Here is a 22,889-nt window from a genome sequence, read left to right on the forward strand (position 1 = left end):
TTTGGATCAAATCTCTGATTACCTGCTGTCCTACTTTGCTTCCATCTTTCTTTGGCCTCAGGCTTATTGTAAAAAAGAAAAAGAAAAAAGGAAGGTCAAATGTGTATGAAATTGGACATTCCCCCCACCAGAACTCAGCAGACAGAAAAGGCGAATGGACACAAAGCTTTTTTAAATTGGCATGCATTCTCTGTTTATTTTGTGTCATCTTATTGCTGGTGGGGTGAATGAAGAGAACCTCTAACACAAATGCTGCTGTTGTCAGGTCTATTTGCTGCCAAACATGTTGTCCAGCTTGGAAATTTGGCTTCAGGAACCAGGTTTCCAGCTAGATTGCCAGTTGACCTAGTGGCTAAAAGCCCAAAGTTGATCTCTGAGTGGTCCTCTTGCAGTTCGTAATTCTCTCCAATTAATGTTGTGCTAGAATTTAATTCAAGCTGTTCTATAAAATGGCTAGTAAATAGATAGGAATGCATAATGTGAAGCCCCAAATATATTTCTTCCTCTGGCTTTTGGAGAATAATGTAAAACCACAGCACTTATCCAGGGCAAATATTCTGTTTAGCCAAACTTATCATAGTTGCATGGAAGCCAGTCTAATGGGCTATGCTCTTCTTGGGTGTTTAAAAATAAACCATTATCTCCTTAGTTTGTAAAACTTTATCTGGTCTGTCACCGCAGGCATCCGTTTCCTCTGTTCTGCAGATGAATTTGTTTGGTTCATATATTCAGCTGTGCATCTTGCACATTACGCTATCTTAAGTTTACATTCTTAAGTGAAGGAAACATTATTTGTTTAAAGATTCATAAAAATGTGAGCTGCCTGTCACATCCTGAGTTTCATATGGGTTCCTTGCTCTCTTCCATTTTTCTATTCCCTCCTGTGTTTTTTCTGTTTTTAAATAGCCAGAAATGCAGCGCTCAGATGGAAGCCTTCCTTGCAGTTTTTGGCATTATGGATGGCAGAAACTTTTCAGTGCAAGCTGTGAGCCTGCAGGGCGCACATTTAAGCATGTCAAAGCTACAGGTTGTTGCTTTTGTTGCCTCTTCTCTGCTCCAGATACAACCTGCTCGAGCAATGATTCAACTTGCTATGCACACTCTTTTAGATACCCTTTAACTTCCCATTTGTTCACTTCATGGTGCTAATTCTTGCTGTTCTCTAGGTCCAGCAGAGCTTAGAGAAGATTACGAAACTGGAGCAGGAGAAAGAGCATTGGATGCTGGAGGCCCAGCTGGCCAAAATTAGGTTGGAGAAAGAAAACAAAAGAGTAAGCGATAAGCTCAGAAACTCTGTGGGCAACCAGAGGATTGAGGCAACCCAGGAAAGCCTCTTCACACTGAATGCAGATGAACAGGAGAAGGAGGATGCTGCAGAGAAGGCTTTGAGGGAACCAGTTCAAACTGCAAGTCTCGTAAGTGTACCTTACTCCCAGTGATGTGGGTTGGAAATTGGGCAACTGGAAAGACTACAATACTAGCTAAATCTAAAATTAACATTGTAATTAACATTTTTCAGGTGAGTGACTCTAGAAACCACATATATTCATCACAGCTCTCATGGCCTTCATTCTCCTCAAAAAAGTCACCCCAAACCCTGAATAATGTAATGGGAGTGAATATAATTGAATTCTCATGTCCTAAAGTGTTTACAAGTAGCCCAATATGAATGAGGAACTCCAGTTTAATGTAGGTTAGCATCTCTATGCTGAATGTGGTGCATGGAAGGCAGGGGTGGGAGGGAAGCAAGTGGCCACAAGGTTCATCCATGATGCCTTGAACAAAACGCCCAAATGTGGCCAACATGTCTTGATTTTATCTCACATTTGTTTTCTCCTTTTCCACTGAAAAGCTCAGCACAACATGAATGGAGTAACACCATTTTATTCTAGATTGAGAAATATCCACTTGCCCAAGGTCACCAAGTGAGCTTCATGGCAGGGATTCAGATCCCAGATGTCCCTTTGTGATACCACACTGGCTCTGTTACTTTGGATGGTGTTCAAAATGGGTTTTTTTCTGTCCAGAGTTTGATGTTTCCAGCCAGGACTTCATTAGGGTAAATTCCATCCCGGTCCCCTATCTCGCAAACCTTCATTTCACCTGGGTACAGCTTTCATGCAGCAGCAGAGCTAAACTTTTTGGTGCTAAGGCGTGGGATTTGTGATCTTGCCCATATCAATCAATCAATCAATCAATCAATCAGTCAGTCAATGTTTACTATGGCAAACAGCCAGCTTACCCATGTCAAATACCTGATAATCTGATATATTAAACCTAAGTAATGTTACATAGGCCTTAGAGTTGGAAATTATGCATGTTGACATTTCCGAGTGTCTTTTAGGATTTAGTGTTTGTTTGGAACTGACACACTTGCAAGCTGTTCCCACTGAATAGGTTTTCATTTTTATTGGGTGGAAACACCATGGGCAAAGTTTAAGTTGCCCATGTTGAAGCCCCATTGATTCCAGTGAGGAAAGGGGGAGCATATACTTATCTTTCATAGTAAGATTAGTAGTAATTACCTTTTTCAAACTTTGGAGCAAAAGCCAGTTAAACTTACTTTGGAGCCATTGAAACCAACTTCATTTAAATGAACTTTAGAATTAGAAAATGAATGTACTACTTTGAGCTGATTCTGTCATCCTAATATTTTTCTAGGTCGGGATGTTGATAACCACTGAAAATGAAGAGGTATGTTTTTTAATATGACAGAGTCATGCTGGCATAATTTTTAAGCTAAACTGTATGGAGTTGTGCTAAAGTGACCCCTTTACAACCTTGTGCTCCTGGTCAAAACACTGTAATGTAAACATATCCCTCTGTGATGGAGCCCTCCAGATCTGGGACTTCCAACTCTTGTCAGGTTTAGCCATCATTGTCAATGAATAGCAAGTGATGGGAGTTGTAGTCCAACAAGATATGCAGAGCCAAAGATTCCCTGTCCCTGATGTAGCTGTTGTTCAGTTTACTTTGTCAGATGAACTCTACCCTTTCCCACCATTTCTTTGGTCTTCATCTTCCTTGCTTCTTGACATTTTGGTGCAGAATTCCACTTCTTGGCTGTTTATCTGGTGCAGTGGCAATTACATTACTGCAATCTACACTGGTCCTTTCCCTGCACCCCATCCTTCATGTTGAGCTCACTTAGGCACAAAGTGAAAACCTTGTTGTTTACCCAAGTCTTTGAAATGTAATCAGCATTCTTTCTGGCGCTGCTACTTCATATATGATGTTGTTAATGTCCTCTTGTTGTGCTGCCATTGGGAGAAAAGGCAGGATATATGTACGAGGAAATGAATAAATACATTTTATGACATTTCCTATTCTGCCAGGAGCTTATCTTGCTGTGATTATGGAAACGTGATACTCCAGGAAATGGTGGAGTGCAGTTTGACAGCAATGTTGCTGACTGTCCCAGTTATCAATAGGAGAACTTGCCCCATCTCTCCCACCACCATGGCCAACTGCTGATGGATTAGTGCAGTCTCCATCTAATCTGGTATCCATGTTATAACAGTGGCCAGACAGATATCACTGGCAAAGCATGCAGATAATGACCTTCTTGTGTTTGCTTCCTGCATCTAGTACTAAGATGTGTGCTGCCTCTGCACATGAGTCGTAATAGCTACTAACTATTCTTATGTTATCCTTTGTAGGCCCCAGAAGCCGACACCCGGGAAGACTTGATAAAGAACCATTACATGGCAAGAATAGTGGAGCTTACATCTCAGTTGCAGCTGGCTGACAGCAAGTCTGTACATTTCCACGCAGAGGTGAGTGTGTGAGTGCTTTCCTACTTCAAAAATGCAAACTTCATATTACAGTGAAGGTTTCCTTTTGCACTGGAGGATATGATAAGTGACTTCATTCCACCATCTGCGGCTGCTGGGCTTTTTGAAGCTTCAGCTTTTACAAGCAGGCAATCCCCTCTTAGTTTTGGAAATACAGTGGTACCTCGGGGTAAGTACTTAATTCGTTCCAGAGGTCTGTTCTTAACCTGAAACTGTTCTTAACCTGAAGCACCACTTTAGCTAATGGGGCCTCCTGCTGCTGCCGCACCGCTGGAGCATGATTTCTGTTCTCATACTGAAGCAAAGTTCTTAACCCGAGGTAATATTTCTGGGTTAGCGGAGTCTGTAACCTGAAGCGTATGTCACCTAAAGCGTATGTAACCCGAGGTACCACTGTACTACAGTGAATGAAGATACAGTGGACGCTCGGGTTGCGAACGTGATCCGTGCAGGATGCACGCTTGCAACCTGCAGCGTTCGCAACCTGCAGCGTTCGCAATCTGCAGCGGTGCGTCTGTGCATGCGTGGGTTGTGATTCGGCACTTCTGCACATGTGCAAAGCGCGATTTAGCGCTTCTGCGCATGCGTGACCGCCGAAACCCGGAAGTAACCCGTTCCGGTACTTCCGGGTTTCAGCTGTCCATAACCTGAAAAAACACAACCTGAAGCTTCTGTAACTCGAGGTATGACTGTATTGCGGCTCAGTCAATAATGTGATCTGTAATCTTACTGAGGAACGGCTGCAGCCTAGTCATAGAGCTCACTTGCTTTGCGTGCAGAAGGTCCCAAGTTCAGTCCAGCAGCTCCAGCTAGAGCTGGGAGAAGACCCTGCTTGAAATCCTGAAGAGCCACTGGGCTAGATGGACCAGGTGTTTGGAGAAAACAGTTCAGACATAAATTTGCCATGTGGCCTTGAGGAGCGCTGAGTCCCATATGTAAAATGGGGGAGACAGCCTACCTCACCGGGCTGATGTGATGAATGAGTGAAGGGCAGTAAAGCCCCCACTGTATGAGTGAAGGTGCTATTGATTTTTAAATAATAATTGTCCACATAAAAGACGGCCTAAATAAACTAACATGGCTTATTTGTGTGTGTTGGCAGTGCCGGGCACTTGCAAAGCGTCTCGCTCTGACTGAGAAATCTAAAGAATCCTCACTGGAAGAGGTGAGACAAGCTAGACAGAGCATCACCAGGTTGCAGGTAAGTGTGTTTAACCACATGGCTCTGTCTGTGCATTAGAGTTGTGCACGGCCACCTTGATCTGGGGCCTGAACCAACCTGGAACAACCTAGGACTCACCAGATCTGGGCCTTGAACTGAATCCCTGGAGATTTCACAGGGTTTTATTAGACTTTTAAGACCCTGACAAAATATACGGGAGGGTGGTGTGAGAAGGAGACACAGGCACTCTGCCTATGCATCTCCTTCTCCTCCCCCTTACTCTCTGCTTGAATGAAATCCTTTTGACAGTCCTGGATCACTGTGGGTGGATCTGATCCAGTTTGGGCCTGCCTCAACCCACTCCAGCAGAATTGTGGGTTAACCCAAAGCTGCCTGGTTCAGAATCCAAGATTCGGCCAAAGCGGTTAGCCCTAGTGTGTACAGCGATACCTTGGTTTTCAGACTTAATCCGTTCCGGAAGTCTGTTCCAAAGCGTTCCAGAACCGAGGCACCCTTTCCCATAGAAAGCACTGCAAAATGGATTAATCCGTTCTAGACTTTTAAAAACAACCCCTAAAACAGCAATTCAACACAAATTTTACTAACGAGACCATTGATCCATAAAATGAAAGCAATAAACAATGTACTACAGTCACACAAGCAATTAATCAGTAGCTGAACTGGGCTCCACACCGTCACAAAAACAAAACAAAACAAAGCCTCAAAAACAAAAACACAAAATAAATAGCAAAAACAGACAGACCACCGCAACACTCAAAACAGAAGAGTGGCACTCAAATCGGAAGTATAACACTCAAAACGGAGCACATTCGGCTTCCAAAAAGGGTTCGCAAACTGGAAGTTCCAAGTTGTTTGAGAACCAAGGCATTTGAGAACCAAGGCACCACTGTATATATTATGAGAACCTGTGAGCAAATTTACGTGGACCCCGCCCGCCACACCCACACCAAAATGTTGCAGAGTAGTTATTTTCTATGCCCACTAGAATGGTTCCAAGCATTAAAAGAACCAACTCAGTTAAAGGTCAAGGTGTCCTTTTGGATATGGCAAAAAGATATCTCTGATGACCTACATTCTGCAGTATACTTCATCAGAGTTCTCCTTGGAAGAAACTTCCTAACTAGGTCTGAGTAAACCGGAGAAAACCTCATGCTATTAACTTTTATTTTGCACTATTATTGTATTTATACTTGTTTATTTACAAATGTATTTGTGGAAGTTGTAGGATATAAATAAACCGACGATGTCTATGACCTTTCAGGATGAATTGACGACGACCAAGAGAAGTTATGAGGATCAGTTAAGCATGATGAGCGACCACTTCTGCAGTATGAACGAAACCTTATCCAAACAACGGGAGGAAATAGATACACTAAAGCTGGCTAGTAAGGTAAGTAATCTTGTTGCATGGGCTGCAGGCCAGGTTTCCTGCAAGTTGCTAGTATTTCCTATCCTTTCTTGGTCACTTAGGATAGGACACTTATACACACACACACACATTCCTGGAGTGTGTGCAGGGGCCATGCCAATCTTGTTTTTGCATTTTTTTGAATAATGTAAATGATGATATTTTTCCTCCTAATCTATTCTTTTCTTGCACTATGCTGCCTCTTTTTCCCCTCATATGCCATTTTTCTTTTCTTTTCCATTCCTCACTCCTTGTTTTCTTTTTTCCTGACAAGCAAACGGTCTTGGCTATAAAGTATAATAATATATTTTTAAAAATAATTACTGGGTGTGTCGTGTGTTGGCCTATGTCATCTGAAGGATTGCTTCAGTTTCCAAAAGCAACAAATGTGAGATTATATCAGATGGGTTTCTGAATCAATGGAGCCATATATAACAAATGTCTTCTTCTTCTTTTTTTTTTTTTTTAGTTTGAGTTCATAGCTTCTTTCAAGGATGCTTGTCAATTTCTGGTATAATATCACACTAAGAGCTACATGCTGTCTAATTAACTAAATCCCTCTTTAGAGAAGGGCTGAGGAGAGGAGAGCAAAGTGTGAGCTCTTCGTTGGTGGACTAAGAAAAATACTCCTTCTGATTATCTGTCCATCTCTGCTGTTGCTTAATATCTAGCTGTGTCCGAAGTGGTGTACAGAACATTGAAGGTCCCCTACTTAGAAGCCATACGGTTTTTATTAGAAGACAAGGCAGTGATTGTGGGGGACAGGTTAAGAAATGATATCTAGGATAAAGAATAAAAAGAGGATGGATGGTAAAGAAGTTGCTGGACCCTGAGAATTCACATAAGTACCAAGAGGGAAGTAGCTTGGCAAATAGGGGAGGCTGATCAAACCATATAGTATAGGAGATGGAGAAGTTGAGAACTGGAGCTGGCAGTGGAAGAGGGCTGAATGAGGAATGCGTAGATAATAATAATAATAATAATAATAATAATAATAATAATAATAATAATAATTTATTATTTATACCCCGCCCATCTGGCTGAGTTTCCCCAGCCACTCTGGGCGGCTCCCAATCAGTGTTAAAAACAGTACAGCATTACATATTAAAAACTTCCCTGAACAGGGCTGCCTTAAGATGTCTTCTGAATGTCAGGTAATTATTTATCTCTTTGACATCTGATGGGAGGGCGTTCCACAGGGCGGGCGCCACTACCGAGAAGGCCCTCTGTCTGGTTCCCTGTAGCCTCACTTCTCGCAATGAGGGAACCGCCAGAAGGCCCTCGGCGCTGGATCTCAGTGTCCGGGCTGAACGATGGGGGTGGAGACGCTCCTTCAGGTATACAGGACCGAGGCCGTTTAGGGCTTTAAAGGTCAACACCAACACTTTGAATTGTGCTCGGAAACGTACTGGGAGCCAATGCAGATCTCTCAGAACCGGTGTTATGTGGTCCCGGCGGCCACTCCCAGTCACCAGTCTAGCTGCCGCATTCTGGATTAATTGCAGTTTCCGGGTCACCTTCAAAGGTAGCCCCACGTAGAGCGCGTTGCAGTAGTCCAAGCGTGAGATAACTAGAGCATGCACCACTCTGGCGAGACAGTTTGCGGGCAGGTAGGGTCTTAGCCTGCGTACCAGGTGGAGCTGGTAGACAGCTGCCTTGGACACAGAGTTAACCTGCGCCTCCATGGACAGCTGTGAGTCCAAAATGACTCCCAGGCTGCGCACCTGGTCCTTCAGGGGCACAGTTACCCCATTCAAGACCAAGATAAAGGGCCTTGATTGAGTATTGCAGTTGTGAGTCACAGCATTTGGGCAGAGGCCACAGTTAGGCAGACTGTACAAGGGCAAATAGGCCAGTGGTCTGGCCTGGTATGGCAACTTTATATGTTCATGTGGATTTACAGTGGGACACAAATAGGGAAATGTTCACACAATCCAGTTAGTGGGAATGCGAATTGTCCTGCCCGCTTTTTGTCTTTCCCCCTCCTTCATTTAGATTCTGACAACCAGTTTTACTACCATGTAGTGACTTTTTGCAGCAAGATATACAAACAACTGGAACTAAGTGCAGAATGAGATGCCACAGTCCAATATGGATTTTGCTGGTTTTGAGTTTACCCTTCTGCAGGCAGAGTGCCATAGGGACATAGGAAGCTGCCTTATATTGAGTCAGGCCTTTGGTCCATCTCGCTCTGACTTGGCAGAGGTTCTCCAGGATTTCAGGCAGCGTTCTCTCCTGGCCCTACCTGGGGGTGCTGGGCATTGGACTTGGGGCCTTCTGCTTGCCCAGCAGATGCTCTGCTGTTGAGCTATGGCCCTTCCTATGGCCTTTTGATATAGAAGTCACACGTTGATACTTCGCAGCACAGCCTTGGGGCATGTGCACTTTCCTCACCCAGCCTATGTGCCATATTAGGAAGGAGCAGTTTAGTATTAGTAGTAGTTTGTACAGGCTATGTAAAGTATAGTGTTTTTGCACATGCATGCACTAACAGTATTTCTGCTTGATGCTTCTGTTTAGTATCAGCACTGTTCTGGATGCCACTTAGAATGCAGCAGTGATATGCTAGTGGAGGAGACTTAGTCAGAGACTGCCCTCTCAGTCCCCAAAGGTGAATGGAAAGGATGAGAGTTTGGTTTTGGGGTTGTTGTTTTTAATGTTTTAAAAACACATTTATAGGCTGCTCTTTTCCAAGTACCTGATATAGTATTGCCAGATGTTATGGCAATAGGATGGGAACTGATGCAAGAGGGTATGGAACAGGTCAGGAGAAGCTTTCCAGATGAAGTAAATCTGGAAGAAGCAAGAGAAATGGCTGAATGGACGGGAGGCTGTTCTAGCCCACACAAGCTCTGACTCCTCCTGAAATGCTGAAGCCTTGTTGATGACGGGCAGGAAGCTTGTTGTGTAGAGCAATCAATTCATGAGTCATGAGTTTTCACATGGAGTGGAGGGGGAGAGAGACAGGCTGTTGTTAAAAGACCTTGCCCTTGGCTAGCACACCCGGTTGGAGAGCACTCAGAAACAAATTGCAAGCTGATCAGTGGGAAATCAGATTCCTGGGGGAAGAAGCAATGGGTGAGCCTATGCAGGAAAAGTTTGAGCCCCATACATAGAAACAAGATGCAGGAGCATGCCTTAATATTGCCTACACAGACTGGCAGCAGCTATCCAGGGTTTTAGGCAGGAGTCTCTCTCAGGCCTAGCTAGAGATACTGGGGATTGAACCTGGGACCTTCTGCAAGCAAAACACATGCTGTGCTACCGAGCTACAGCCCTTCCCTTGGGGAACACCAACAGAGGTCCCCTCCCCACAAATCTCAGTGATTGGGCTGGGATATAAGGGATCCCCTGGACCCAAGTAGTGAAGCACCTTGTAAATGAATACAAAAATCTTGGACCTGGCCTGATAACAAATGGCCAGCGAGTGCCTATTTTTATTTATGCATTACCTACATGGTAGAATGGGATGCGGGTGGCGCTGAGGTCTAAACCACAGAGCCTAGGGCTTGCCGATCGGAAGGTCGGTGGTTCAAATCCCCATGATGGGGTAAGCTCCCGTTGCTCGGTCCCTGCTCCTGCCAACCTAGCAGTTCGGAAGCACGTCAAAGTGCAAGTAGATAAATAGGTACCGCTCCAGCGGGAAGATAAACGGCATTTCCGTGCACTGCTCTGGTTTCGCCAGAAGCGGCTTAGTCATGCTGGCCACATGACCCGGAAGCTGTACGCTGGCTCCCTCAGCCAGTGAAGCGAGATGAGCGCCTCAACCCCAGAGTCGTCCGCGACTGGACCTAATGGTTAAGGGATATCTTTACCTTTTTACATGGTAGAATAATCACTTTCCAGCTTCAATCCCCTCCTCGAACATCGCCTCTGTTCCATGAAACCTTTGTCTTTACCCCTGTAATGCCCCCACCCCAAAACTGAAATGCAGCCAAAGTACTGTAAACTAAGGGCAGACAGAAAGTAGAGCAGAGAATCAACTGGTGATCTCTGGGCATTTGCAGTAGATCGGAAAGAGTTTCTTGACTACAAGAAAGCTTTCTATATTAGTTTCCCTTCTCTGATCTGTAGCAACTCACATTTGCTTATGCATGTGTTTGTTATCATCCCGGTTTATGGCTCATGGGATACAGGACGTGATTGGCTTTGCCCCCTGAACCAACATATTTTACCTTACTGCAACCCCTATGTTTACCATTTTTCACTTGACTACTATTGAAGGACCCTAGGGTTGTATTAAGTGTAGTGTTAAAACAGATCGTTCCATCAGTGCAGGTACCCTTGATTGTCTTATCCTGCATGAGGCTTGGTTAGAAGCCTTTTCTTCTTGTTAAAACTGACATTTTTCGCCCATAAAGAGATAAGATTCTGTTTTACTAGAATTTCACCAATGTGTGTACAAAGCACAATGTACAATGTGTACAATGTACAAAGCAGGAGTCCATACTAAGGGTCTCTAAAATACTAATGTCCAACTTATCTGTGATGCATGATCCTTTTTGTAAACCACTTTGATATTTTTAAAAATCAAATGGTATATTAAATAGACGTATGAATGAATGAATGAATGAATGCACTGCATGCAGGTGCTGTTCGATCAGGCCAGGGAATTATTTGCAGGAACCCCAGTGACCCACAAGCATTAGGCAGTCTCCTAGAAACAAGTATTTTGAAATTCTTGGAAAATATAATAAATGGAATGGCCCCTTCTCTTCTACATTCCAGCAGAGGATTCTGGTTGGTGGAAGGGTATGTGTGACAGTTTGTAATATTCTCCCCCCCCCCAGTTCCCAATCCCTTTGTAGTACCTCCTTTGACAGTTTCAGAGCGTTCCCCAACTTTTGGGTGGAGCAGCACAAGGAGTTTCAGGGGAAGAGTAAAATTCTGCTGCTCACAGGATGCTCCCTTCATTGGAAGAGAACTCAGGATCTAAGTCTCTAGTGTGGGGCATTGGCATTTTAGTTGTTACTTTGAGGGACATATTTACAGTAATGTGATCCACCTTCAGTCCTAGGGATAGCTGTTGCTTTTTACAGATTAAGTAATAGAAGAATGGGAAAGATCTCTGCTTGAAGAGCTGCTGTCAGTAAGACTACTAGGCAGAAGTGTGCCAGATGGACAAATTGCCTGACTGCAACAGGCAGCATCCTACGTTCTGCTGATCTCCTGTGTTCTCTTTTTGATCTAGGGAAATTCCAAGAAGAACAAAAGTCGATAGTATTGGTCGTCCAACTGACCTTTGGATGTTGCTGATGCACAGAAACACAGATGCCGAAACTGATGTTCAGCTGGCAAAATGCCTCTTGGACTGGACATGGCTGCAGTGGTGGGATTACCAGTGTTTGATTTGGTGTTGCATTTGGATTTGAGACAGCACCAGATTTGGTTGCCAGTGTAATGCAAACTGGACTTGGCGTGTTCAGTAGAGCAGATGGGGAAAAATAGGCACTCCATGGATAACTTGCATAGGAATGAACCATAACTTTTTACCATACCACTTTGTAACTGCTTTTAGTTTCCTTGTACAAACTTCCAAGATTTTGTATATTTGAGTGCATATGGAGATGAACAAATCTGACACCAGTGTGGTACTTGTCTCTTTCTGCCTAAGAGGTTGTCATTCCTACCCGTCCATTCCTTTCTGTGAATTAAAAAAAAAAGCCCAGAGCTATCAGTGTTTTTCAGTGATGTCCACCTGTGCAGTTATTGTAAAAAAAAAAACATACTACTGATTCCGGTCTTCTCTTGTAGACTAGCTTAGATTGCCTTAGAGAGGCAGTCTCAGTACATTTATATTGAAGCATTCAATGCGGCTGTGACTATTCATATTAACTGTAATGAACTATTAAAAGTGTACAGTAGTGGTCCCTTTTTTTTTTTGTTTTCAAATCAAGTGCAGAAAGTGGGCCAAAGAAGGTGTTCTTGAATCGTGCTGAAGGGTGATATTTTGTCTGTTTCTGTTTGTTACTTTTCTCATAAGCCGGTGATAGAGAAATGACTCCCCACATCTGGAGGAAGATGTGAGAATAACAAACAGTGCTGGCAAGTGGCTTCTTGCAAAGACCTTTCAATAGGAGTGGGACAGTACGCATGATGGGCCATCACTATTTCTGTTTCAAACGCAGCTTGTTGCATTGAAGCAGGCTAAGAAATCACTGAATCAGCAAAGCTGTGCAGAGAGGGGCTGGTTCAAATACCAATGTAAACCTTCACATGGGTCTGTGGTGCTGTTCTTTCGGAGCCTGCCTGCCTTCCCCATCTGCAACTACATAGTAACTTGCCCGTTTTTAAAACTTCCTTTTTCCTCTTGAGGGGTGGGGTGGAGATTCTTTGGCACGCTCACCCGAGTTTCACATTGCAACTTCCATGTTGCAATGTAGGCTCTTAATTCCTGAAATGCAGCAATGCCTTGCTGCTTGAAGCTTACCTTGGCACTTTCAAAGTCTGAGCCAGTCCCTTGCTGAAGATTGTTCTGTGGCATTTTGGAATCGCCCAAATGACGTCTTGGTGTTCTAAAAATTTATTCCCGTTCCAAGTTTTCTTCCTTGGGAAGATTTTTGACACTAACCTGAGGTCTTTTCAACACAGTATTCCTTGGGAGTTCCTCGCCATTCACAAGAAACTCCACTACTGAATATTTCACAATGAACTACTTCTGTAGCCCCGTAAGAAATAGTAGCTGTCCTATGTTCAAGGGTTACTTCATTGTATCAACCATGTCAATGTGTATTACGAGCATAGAATAAATATACTGCCATGTTAAAACTTTCGCTGTCAGACTTTTATGTTTGTGTGCTCCTGCGTTAGATGTGGTTTTGAGCAAAACTGCCTTTGGACATGTCCGTGTGTCCTGACTTTTAATGGTTTTTAAGATTTATAGCTGCAGTGTTTAAGATAATACTGTATGACTAAGCACTGGTTAGTGGGAGCATGGAAGATTGAATGTTGAAAGGCAGTGTGTTTTGAAAAAGATTACTGCACTCAATGGTTAATTTTAAACCACTGCTTTTAAAGGCAGAATCCAGTCTCAAACCACTCAAAAGCATAAAGGTGTTGCATGTAAGAAAATTAATTAGATTTATTTGATTACAAAAGTGATTGAAAATACAAGCTACTCTAAGGTAATTATAGTTTTACAACTGACACTCCAATTTGTGTATCTGGTCATATTACATTTCTAATTCCTCATCATCTCATCTCTGCTCAGAGATCAAGATTGGACAGAGCTAAAAGAAAACATTGGTAGAGAATTCATGAAGAGTGCATCATGCATGGATTTATTTAGTTTTGGATATATGCTGATCTACGTTAGAAAAGGAAGTGATAGGCTCTCTGTAGAATTGGAATGTTTCCAGGGTCAGCTGGTGGTTTTTGAAGGGGGACAGACCAGATGTCACCAGCAGCTTCATCTCTGGCAGGTCCTCCACCTCTCCTTGTCCATCACAGAATCTGCAATGTTGGGACCTCTTTCATTTCCTGTCACATACCTGTTTCCCCCAATTTCCAGTTCAGCTTTTTTTCTGAGTTATGGTGTCCAAACCCTGAAACACAGCTCTTTATATAGCAAAGTGCTGCAGTTGGCTGCAAAAATTTGCAAAATTCCATGCAGGTATAGGTTTCTTTTTTCCCTTTTTTTTAGAGGCACACACTTACAGGGCGCCGCCTCCTGTCCCTGCCTTGGCTGACAAGTGATATACAAATGCATTGGATAAGTAAGGAGTGCTAGGTTATTTTTTGCTGGATTTCTTCTATGTCTAGCCAGAGCTATCAAGTTGATAAGGAATGAATAAAGTCATGCACTCTTAACAAACAGCAGCAATGAAGCAACAGTTCTAATAAGAGCCCATCTCATGTTTGCAGCACACAAGCAAGCCGTTCCACATCTTCCGCTGCTGCATGCCCTTGTTTACATGCACACATTCTCTAACATGGGCACACCAAAAGCTCTTGCATATATTTGTGTTTATGCAAATAGATGCACGGTGGGCAGTAGCGTAAAGGAGACCTGCGTGAAATGAGGCTGAAGGTTTCAGGTCACTGGCCCCTGTTGGTGAAAGGACTAAAGGCCTTTAAAGTGAAAGGAAGATTCAAGGAAAGGGGTATTCCCTCTTGTTGTCGATCCTGCAGCCTCCGTCTTACAACTTCCTTATGCCAGGTTGTGGGGTTTTTTTTCCAGCCTGAGAGCTGCATTCCTTTCAAGGGAAAATGTACAGGGGCCAAACGCCAGTAGTCAATGTGGCCAGAAGCAAAAGTAGCCACTAAGAAGTGCTAGGTGGAAGAAAATAGGGGTAAAGGGGACCCCTGACCATTAGGTCCAGTCGTGACCGACTCTGGGGTTGCAGCGCTCATCTCGCTTTATTGGCCGAGGGAGCCGGTGTACAGCTTCCAGGACATGTGGCCAGCATGACAAAGCTGCTTCTGGCGAACCAGAGCAGCGCACGGAAACACCGTTTACCTTCCTGCCGGAGTGGTACTTATTTATCTACTTGCATTTTGACGTGGTTTCAAGCTGCTAGGTTGGCAGGAGCAGGGACTGAGCAATGGGAGCTCACCCCGTCACGGGCATTCGAACCTCCGACCTTCTGATTGGCAAGTCCTAGGCTCTGTGGTTTAACCCACAGCGCCACCCACGTCCCAAAATAGGGGTGGGTGGGTGTAAAAGAAGGTCTTGGTGCTCATTGGTTGTTGGCTCAAGCTCCACCATAGAGTTAGGAGAGACCCCTGACTGGAGAATGCTGCCAGTCAGTGCAGATAATACTGAGCTAGATGGACCAGTTGCCTGACTTGAGATGTCCCTTGTTTAGTTTCTAACTTTTTAAAGCTGCAACATACGTGAATACACACTTTTCTTGCTTATTCATTATTGAAAGTGCTTTGTGATTCTTGAGATTAACTGATCAGAAACAGATTGTGCTTGAACTTTAGCTTGAGGTCATGATAAATACTGCGTGCGAAATATGGAAATTAGGATGGAATTGTACAGAGGGCAATTAACTGGCCTTGAGCCTTGTCAGTGTCCAAATTTTCTACCATTCTGTCACACACATGTATTGATGTATACTGACCATTGTTGGTACAATCCAATATGTCTGATGTTGGTTAGCAATTCTGGAATTATTTAAGCCATCACACATGGATTTTAAACAACTTTAATGCTACTTAGATTAAAGACCTAGGCTTGCTGGAATGACCCCCTTTCCCCTTCATGTACTCCTCTTTTGTACCTCTTGTGTACTGGGAGAAAATCTAAGCCCTAAATTGTTTCCTAATCCATTTACTTTAGCATTAGTGTTTCTTCTTACTCTGTTGTGAAACTGCTGTTGTCAAATTGGCTGCCCTGCAACTGCTCAGAACTGTTTGTGCTCCTCTTATCTGGGCCATTAGAGGCAAAGTGGCTGAGAATTCTTCAGCTATGTGCTTGGTATGTTATTCGAAATCTGTTGTTTGTCTAGAAAATAGCTTTGAATTGGGAAGTAAGAAATGGGTGCTTGCAGAATGGTTTGTGCTTGCTGATTTTATTGTGAAATGATTATGGCCAGGTGAGAGAAATTAGGTCTGCAAGTCTTAAGGGTAGATTAATCAACAAAACCATCAGTTGATGAATCATTAAGATGTACACTAAATGATGAAAACCTAAAGACCTATTTCAGGACTGGCTTCACTATTGGGCAGGCGGCCACCTCAGGTGACAAAGCTGAGGATAGAGGGCAGGGCAGGCAGGGAGTTACAGCCACACAGCCTACCCTGTGTCCCCTTAAGTTAGCCAGCTGCCTTCCTGTACAGTGGAGGAAGATGTCTCATTGCAACTATTGATACAAGATTCAACTGCCAGTCTCATCAGTTTCTGTATTTTGAACTGGGTGGGGTGTGGAGGCATCTTCTCTCTCACCTCAGATAGGAAAAAATCTTTGTCTACGCCCAAGTACATAAGAACATTTCATCTTCTCAAAGGGGCAATAATATAGACCTCTCTTATGTATTCTTTATTTTAATATGATTTATTAAGAATTTAAAGAATATGTGTGTGTGTGTGTGTGTGTGTGTGTGTGAGAGAGAGAGAGAGAGAGAGAGAGAGAGAGAGAGAGAGAGAATATGAGAGTCCTACTGAATCAGGCCAGTGGCCCATCATAGTTCAGGATCCTGTTTTCACAGTGACCAACCAGATTCCCATGAGAAGAAGCCTGCAAGCAGGTCATGAGTGGAACAGCCCTTGTGCTTACAATCAAGTTTCTGTTGTGCCCACTATGTCTCTGCACTAAGGCCAAGCACTCCAGCTTCCCCAGCTTGGCTCAGATGCATCTACCACAGGGGTCAGCAAACATTTTCAGCAGGGGGCCGGTCCACTGTCCCTCAGACCTTGTGGGGGGCCGGACTATATTTTGAAAAGAAAAGAAAAATGAATTCCCATGCCCAACAAATAACCCAGAGATTTATTTTAAGTAAAAGGACACATTCTACTCATGTAAAAACACGCTGATTCCCAGTTCTTATAGCTGACAGAAAAGAGCTCATGAAGAGGAACCTACAGGAGCACTCTGGGTATAAAAGTGATGAAAAGGATCCTTTACGTCAGTACATTAGTACCAATATCTTGAACATAGACCAAGGTCTAAGTAATCAATCAGTTAATGGTTTTAATGGATCTAATTGTTCAAGTTATTGATCTTAGATCCATTAACTGATTTATTATTTGCATACATCGGTATAATTTACCTAATTGTTCATCTTCTGGTGAACTTGTAGACTCCTGGGCTTTCACTTGTAGAGCCAGCATCCTTGGATTCAAACACCTACATTACATTTTGTGTGTGTGTGTGTGTGTGTGTGTGTGTGAGTCAGTGTCCTTGGGCTTTCTTCTGTTTTGTGTTGTCCACTCAATCTTTGTCTGTCTCTCAGGACTCAGAAATTGTAGGATATCACGTGGCTTAACTTTTGTTCTCAAGATAATCCAGGCAGTTTTGTAGAGACCACAAAGGCATTTTCAGCATAGTGAAGCAGCATTCCATATCTGTGTGGGGGGGAAGCGCACATTCTTGAATCTTGAAGCATTTTGTGCAGAGTTGAGGATTTGTGTCTAAATGTCATTGCAATTCCTGCTCTTGTGAAAGCAGGGCCAGTTGTGTGTGTGTGTGTGGGGGTGATATATGTATACTGCACAATTCTCTGAGGCATAAGAAGCTTCATGTGAAAACTCAAATTAGAAAAATGCAGCCTCAGTATTATCTTTTCCCAGCAGGGTTTATTGACCCTGTGTACAGTCCATTCACTTTGCTGGTTTAGAAGAGAAGCTTGTTCAGCAGTCACTAGGTTCCCTAAGCCCACAAATACTTTGACTACCAGACATATTGACAGTACACTCAGCTCAGCTGGAACTCTGTATATGCTCTGGAACTCTGTGTTTGTTTTGGCTTGGCTCTGACCAAAAGAGCATGGTGTCACTGCAGTGGAATTGGAGGAAACAGCACTTCTTTAAATGGAATCTCCTGCAGCAGTTGCCCACAACGGAGGTACAAGCCTCATTAGTCCCTGGAACCAGTACCATATTGAATGCATACATATACCTCCATTCAGCTATTAATTAACTTTGAGAAAGAAAAGTCTCTACCAATAATTGGATTAAGTCTAGATTTGCATTGCTTAAGTCAGGCATGGCCAAACTTGGCCCTCCAGCTGTTTTGGGACTACAACTACTACCATCCTAGCTAACAGGACCAGTGGTCAGGGATGATGGGAACTGTAGTCCCAAGACAGCTGGAGGGCCAAGTTTGGCCATGTCTGGCTTAAGTAATATCTTCCCTTTTCCACACAAGGGTTACCTCAGTCACCTGGTTGTGAGCTTTTATTGATTAGAGATCCCTTGTAACCTCCCTGATACACCACAGCAAGAAAGTTGCACTGCAATGCCTGGTGACAGCTCACTACCTGTGTCTTTTGTATTATTATTAATAATTTGATGTATTACCCAGCTTTCACCATAAGATCCCAGGGTGTGGGACATAGCAATTTAAAACATGTTAACATCAGTGTAACACAAATAGTTGTCACTTCTGCCTACTTCTATCTTTAATGAGCTCACCCTTTTTGTTAGAGCTAACACTAGTGCTCTGGCCTATCTAGATCTCTTAAGCTTGCCTCCTCTCTCTGCCTCTCAACCATATATGCTGTTTTCTTTGGATTACTCAGGATCCTTGTGGGAATAACAAGCCAGTGGTATCTCAGCATGAAAGCTTTTTCTGTTTTCTTAACTTTATTATGAGGTTTTGAAGGAACCCAGTAGGCAGGTTGGACAGCCATGATGGCCGACAAACTGACCTCATCTGTATCTGTTGAGGGCATCCTTTCAGGGAGCAGAGAAAATTTCATGCTTATTTTATCTAATTAAGGCTTTCCCTACTATTCCCATCATCCCTGACTACTGGTCCTGCTAGCTAGGGATGATGGGAATTGTAGCCCCAAAACAGCTGGAGACCCAAGTTTGGGAAACCCTGATCTAGTTGTTAAACTGCTGCAATTTGCAGTTTAAATTGCTGTCAGAAACTCTGAATTCAGTCACAACTGTGCACTCACAAATCATGGTAAAACTCAGAAGGCTACTACTCTTTATTATCTCTTTCAAGGAGGGTAATTATTTGCATATCACGTCTCCTTCATATTTCTCTCTTTCCCATTTCTGTAGTATAATTCTCCCTAAATTATTGTGTATGTACAGTATAGGCACATTGGTAGTGTTAGCATACACACATGAAGTTGTCTTACTTCTGAGGTCACAGTAGTCAAGTTATTTATGCTGACATCAATGGCGTGAGCATCAGTTTCTCTATTAGCCTCTGAAAGAATGTAATGTTGAGCCAGATGCTGTAAGTGTCTCATAGAAGCTTTAGGGTGAGTAAATTAAATAACCCCTCCCTCAGTGCTGCTTCCCGTATAAAATCAAATAGAACTTATTTGCAGGTGGTAAAGTTAGGAGGTGGTGGGATTCACTGAATATTCTTTGGAGAGGGCATTGGTGGGGTTGGAATTCTCCAACATTTTTGAGATAGTCAAAATAGAAAAGAAAATTTATATGAAACTTCTTTTATGATAAATCTTGGTTCAGTTAATACTAAATGGAACTGTTAGATCATATTGGTGGCGGGAGGAAGCAGCAGGCAAAGAGGAGGGAGATTGGAAGGAGCAGGAGTCAAGTCTATTGCTTTCTTCAGCAAGATTAAAGTAATATTAAACAGTCTGCACCAATTTACTCAGTGGCAGATATAGACTCCCCCCCTCCAAATATTCTCTGAGCCAGTGCGTAGGCAGTGAAAAGCTATGTGTGTGACCTCTGTTGCTGTTTACTCTGGGGAAATAAGTGGGGAAAAGAGACCTTTGTACATACTTTGACTCCTGCAGCAGGGAATCAGTGGCAGGATCTTCCAGTAGTTTTCCAGTTCAAAATACGTTGATTCAAAATGCTGATCAGTGTGTCCCTATCAAGAAAGGGTACAGCTTAGTTATCCTTTATGGTACAGCCACTGTCACATTTGCCCTCCTTAAGCATAGATAGCTTGAAAAACAGTGTGAGCATTTGTATGTGGGAGGGTGGTAGTGGAACACTGGAGAGTGGAAAAAAGAGTTGCATTCAGGGGCTTAATAAGAACAGAACTGCACTTTTGCCCCAAAGACATGCGTAAATCTGCAAAGCCGTAAGTGATTTGATGCTTCAGCGCTTTAATGTAAACTGGAGAAAGGACAGGAAATGAAACAAGATTACGTTGTAATGGCAGATTAATGGCCCTGCAGGTTTTAAATTCAGCAGCCCCATTCTCTGCTTGTTTTAAGTTTCAGAACAAGGAGTAATTGTTTGAAAGAATCTCTGCAATGGGTGAGGGTGGGAGGTGGCACATAAGAGAACTCCATTATTATCTTGTACCTATGAAAGACTTGACCTTTGAGGGCAATGCTAAACAGCAGTGGGAGGAAAAAATAGATTTGTTGCACAAACCCTCACTGCGTTCTGCTTTATATGTGCTATCAAACCTTGCTTGCATTTTGCTGCCTGAGGTGAAGGACAAGAGGGAGTCCCCTCCCAATTGCATGTACTGAAAGCAGCCAGACTGACCTTACTTCAACAATGGCAACAGGACTGTATCCTCCACATCTGAGGGCAGCAGGTTAGCTTAGCGGGTGCAGGGCAAGCTATGCATGGTACACACGGCCCTGTCCTCCCAACAATGTGCCGTCACTCCCCTGCCTCCATTTCGATCCCTGTATGGGACAGCTGCATATTCTTGCATTGCAGGGGGTTGGACTAGATGATCCACAGGATTCTAAGATCTGCTGCCTGAGACAGCCATCTCACCCTACCTAACAGTAGGGCCAGTCCTGCAGCATCAATGGTCAAAGAGCTTTGCAAGCATGGAGCTGTTTCTTTATGGCTCCTTGCAGTAACACTTGTTCATTTCTTGTGAAGCAACATACCGGTAATTCAGCTGGTCAGATACGATTTAAAGTTGCTAATATAGCAGAATAAAGTAGTTGTAAATCTGTTCAGTTTTAATAAATGAAAACCTGGGCTGCAATCCTGTGCCTACTTACAAGGGAATGTGGCCCACTGAATTTGATAGTGCTCATTGCTAACCAAACCTGTGCATGCCTGCAAAAGGATTTGAATCTTGAAGGGAATGGAAAGGGAGCCAGTATAAAGATGCATTTTTTTTGCTTAGGAAATAGTCCAGCTGATTGTGTGTGTGACATGCCAGATGAGGAAGACTAATCCAGCTGAGAAAGTGGAGCTGGGTCACTGAATTTTGCTCATAGGCTCCCTGGCCCTCTTGTGTAATTTGGGTTCCCTCTGACCCTGCTGTTTACAACCTGCCCCCAACGGACTGTAACCTATGCAGACTCATGTCATGATAGATTTGTTAAACCTTTAAGGCAGGGGTCAGCAACCTTTTTCAGCCATGGGCCAGTCCACTGTCCCTCAGACCATGTGGTGGGCCGGACTATATGTTGGGGGGGGGGAAATGAACGAATTCCTATGCCCCACAAATAACCCAGAGATGCATTTTAAATAAAAGGACACATTCTACTCATGTAAAAACATGCCGATTCCTGGACTGTCTGCGGGCTGGATTGAGAAGGCAATTAGGCCGCATCTGGCCCACGGGCCTTCGGTTGTCTTCCCCTGCTGTAAGGCACCACAGAAGTTTCCCTTCTTCAGCATTTGAATTGCAATGCCTGGGAATAACCCCATTGACAGGCAGGTATTCAATTGATCAGGAACTTCACAAGGAGGGAGGAAAGCAGCAAGTCTTCACAGGAACACAGGAAGCTGCTTTGCACCGATCGACCCATTGGCCCATCTAGTCTGGTATGGTCTACACTGAATGGCAGCAGCTGTCCAGAGTTTCATGCAGGGGCCTCTCCCAGCCCTACCTGCAGTTGCCAGGGGTTGAAACTGGGACCTTCTGCATGGATGGGTATACATGTGGCATGCCACATCTGAATGTTTCTCCCACATCAAATGACAAAGGAACAAAGTGCGGATCAGAAGTGCCAATCAGAAGGTCGGCGGTTCGAATCCCCACGATGCAGTGAGCTCCCGTTGCTCGGTCCCTGCTCCTGCCAACCTAGCAGTTTGAAAGCACGTCAAAGTGCAAGTAGATAAATAGGTACCGCTCCGGCGGGAAGGTAAACAGCGTTTCCGTGCGCTGCTCTGGTTCGCCAGAAGCGGCTTAGTCATGATGGCCACATGACCCGCAAGCTGTATGCCGGAGTCCCTCGGCCAATAAAGCGAGATGAGCGCCGCAACCCCAGAGTCGGCCATGACTGGACCTAATGGTCAGGGGTCCCTTTAGCTTTAACATGGGGATTAGCAGCTAATAAAAGTTTGGGGGCTCTTTTGTTTGGGGCTTCCATCTTGTTCCAGCTTGGCAGGTGGGAGTCCTGTCCCGACAGTCTTCGATAAAAACCAAGCCTACTGGCTGCTGTTTTGCTCTGGTATTCCTGGCTGGTGTCCTTGTTTTTTGTCCAAGGGAGCCCTCAGATTTCTCCGTTAACATGGGGGCTCTGCTGTCCCTGTGGATCCTGCCGCCTGACGCCCCCAACCTCACGTTGCCTTGCCTCATGGTGGCCAGGCCCTGCTTGAGAAGCCCCAACTTCCTATCCGCCTCCCCCCCAGCATGGAGGTGCTTTTCGCCTCAGACCCCCCAAAGGCGCCAAAATCCCTACCACTCCCATCAAACAAAAACAAACCCTAGGAAGTGACTGCGCCTGCGCACAGATGGCTCGAGCCGGCCAGACGAGCAGGCGGAGCTTCGTCCCTGCTTACCCATCCTTCCCCCCTTCCCGCCTCACTCCGGTTCGGTAGATGCTCCTCGTCAGGGAGCTGAAAAGCTCTCGCTCTCTGGACGTTGGACGCGCATGCGCATTCGCCTTCTCGTCGCGCGCTGGTGGCTTTTGACAGTTAAAAAAGGAGCGCGAGGGCCGGGCGGGAGTTGGGGGGGGGAGGAGGAGGGGGCGG

The 22,889-nt window shown here is 44.2% G+C and overlaps 1 protein-coding gene across 5 annotated transcripts in view; it reads left to right on the top strand.

Moving 5' to 3' along the window:
• The window catches only part of PPP1R21 (protein phosphatase 1 regulatory subunit 21), a 39,150-nt gene extending 25,997 nt beyond the window's left edge, over positions 1–13,153 (top strand). For 3 of the 5 annotated variants that reach the window (XM_053383569.1, XM_053383567.1, XM_053383566.1), the window contains 6 exons: positions 1,167–1,415; positions 2,662–2,694; positions 3,660–3,776; positions 4,897–4,995; positions 6,239–6,367; positions 11,577–13,153. In XM_053383569.1, the coding sequence (XP_053239544.1) occupies positions 1,167–1,415; positions 2,662–2,694; positions 3,660–3,776; positions 4,897–4,995; positions 6,239–6,367; positions 11,577–11,606 (657 nt within the window). In that variant the 3' untranslated portion in view covers positions 11,607–13,153. The remainder of the gene's footprint in view (positions 1–1,166; positions 1,416–2,661; positions 2,695–3,659; positions 3,777–4,896; positions 4,996–6,238; positions 6,368–11,576) is intronic. The other 2 variants (XM_053383570.1, XM_053383568.1) reach the window with 1 other exon arrangement.
• Positions 13,154–22,889: the final 9,736 nt, after the last annotated feature.

This window comes from Podarcis raffonei, chromosome 3, assembly GCF_027172205.1.
Source record: "Podarcis raffonei isolate rPodRaf1 chromosome 3, rPodRaf1.pri, whole genome shotgun sequence".
NCBI lineage: Eukaryota > Metazoa > Chordata > Lepidosauria > Squamata > Lacertidae > Podarcis > Podarcis raffonei.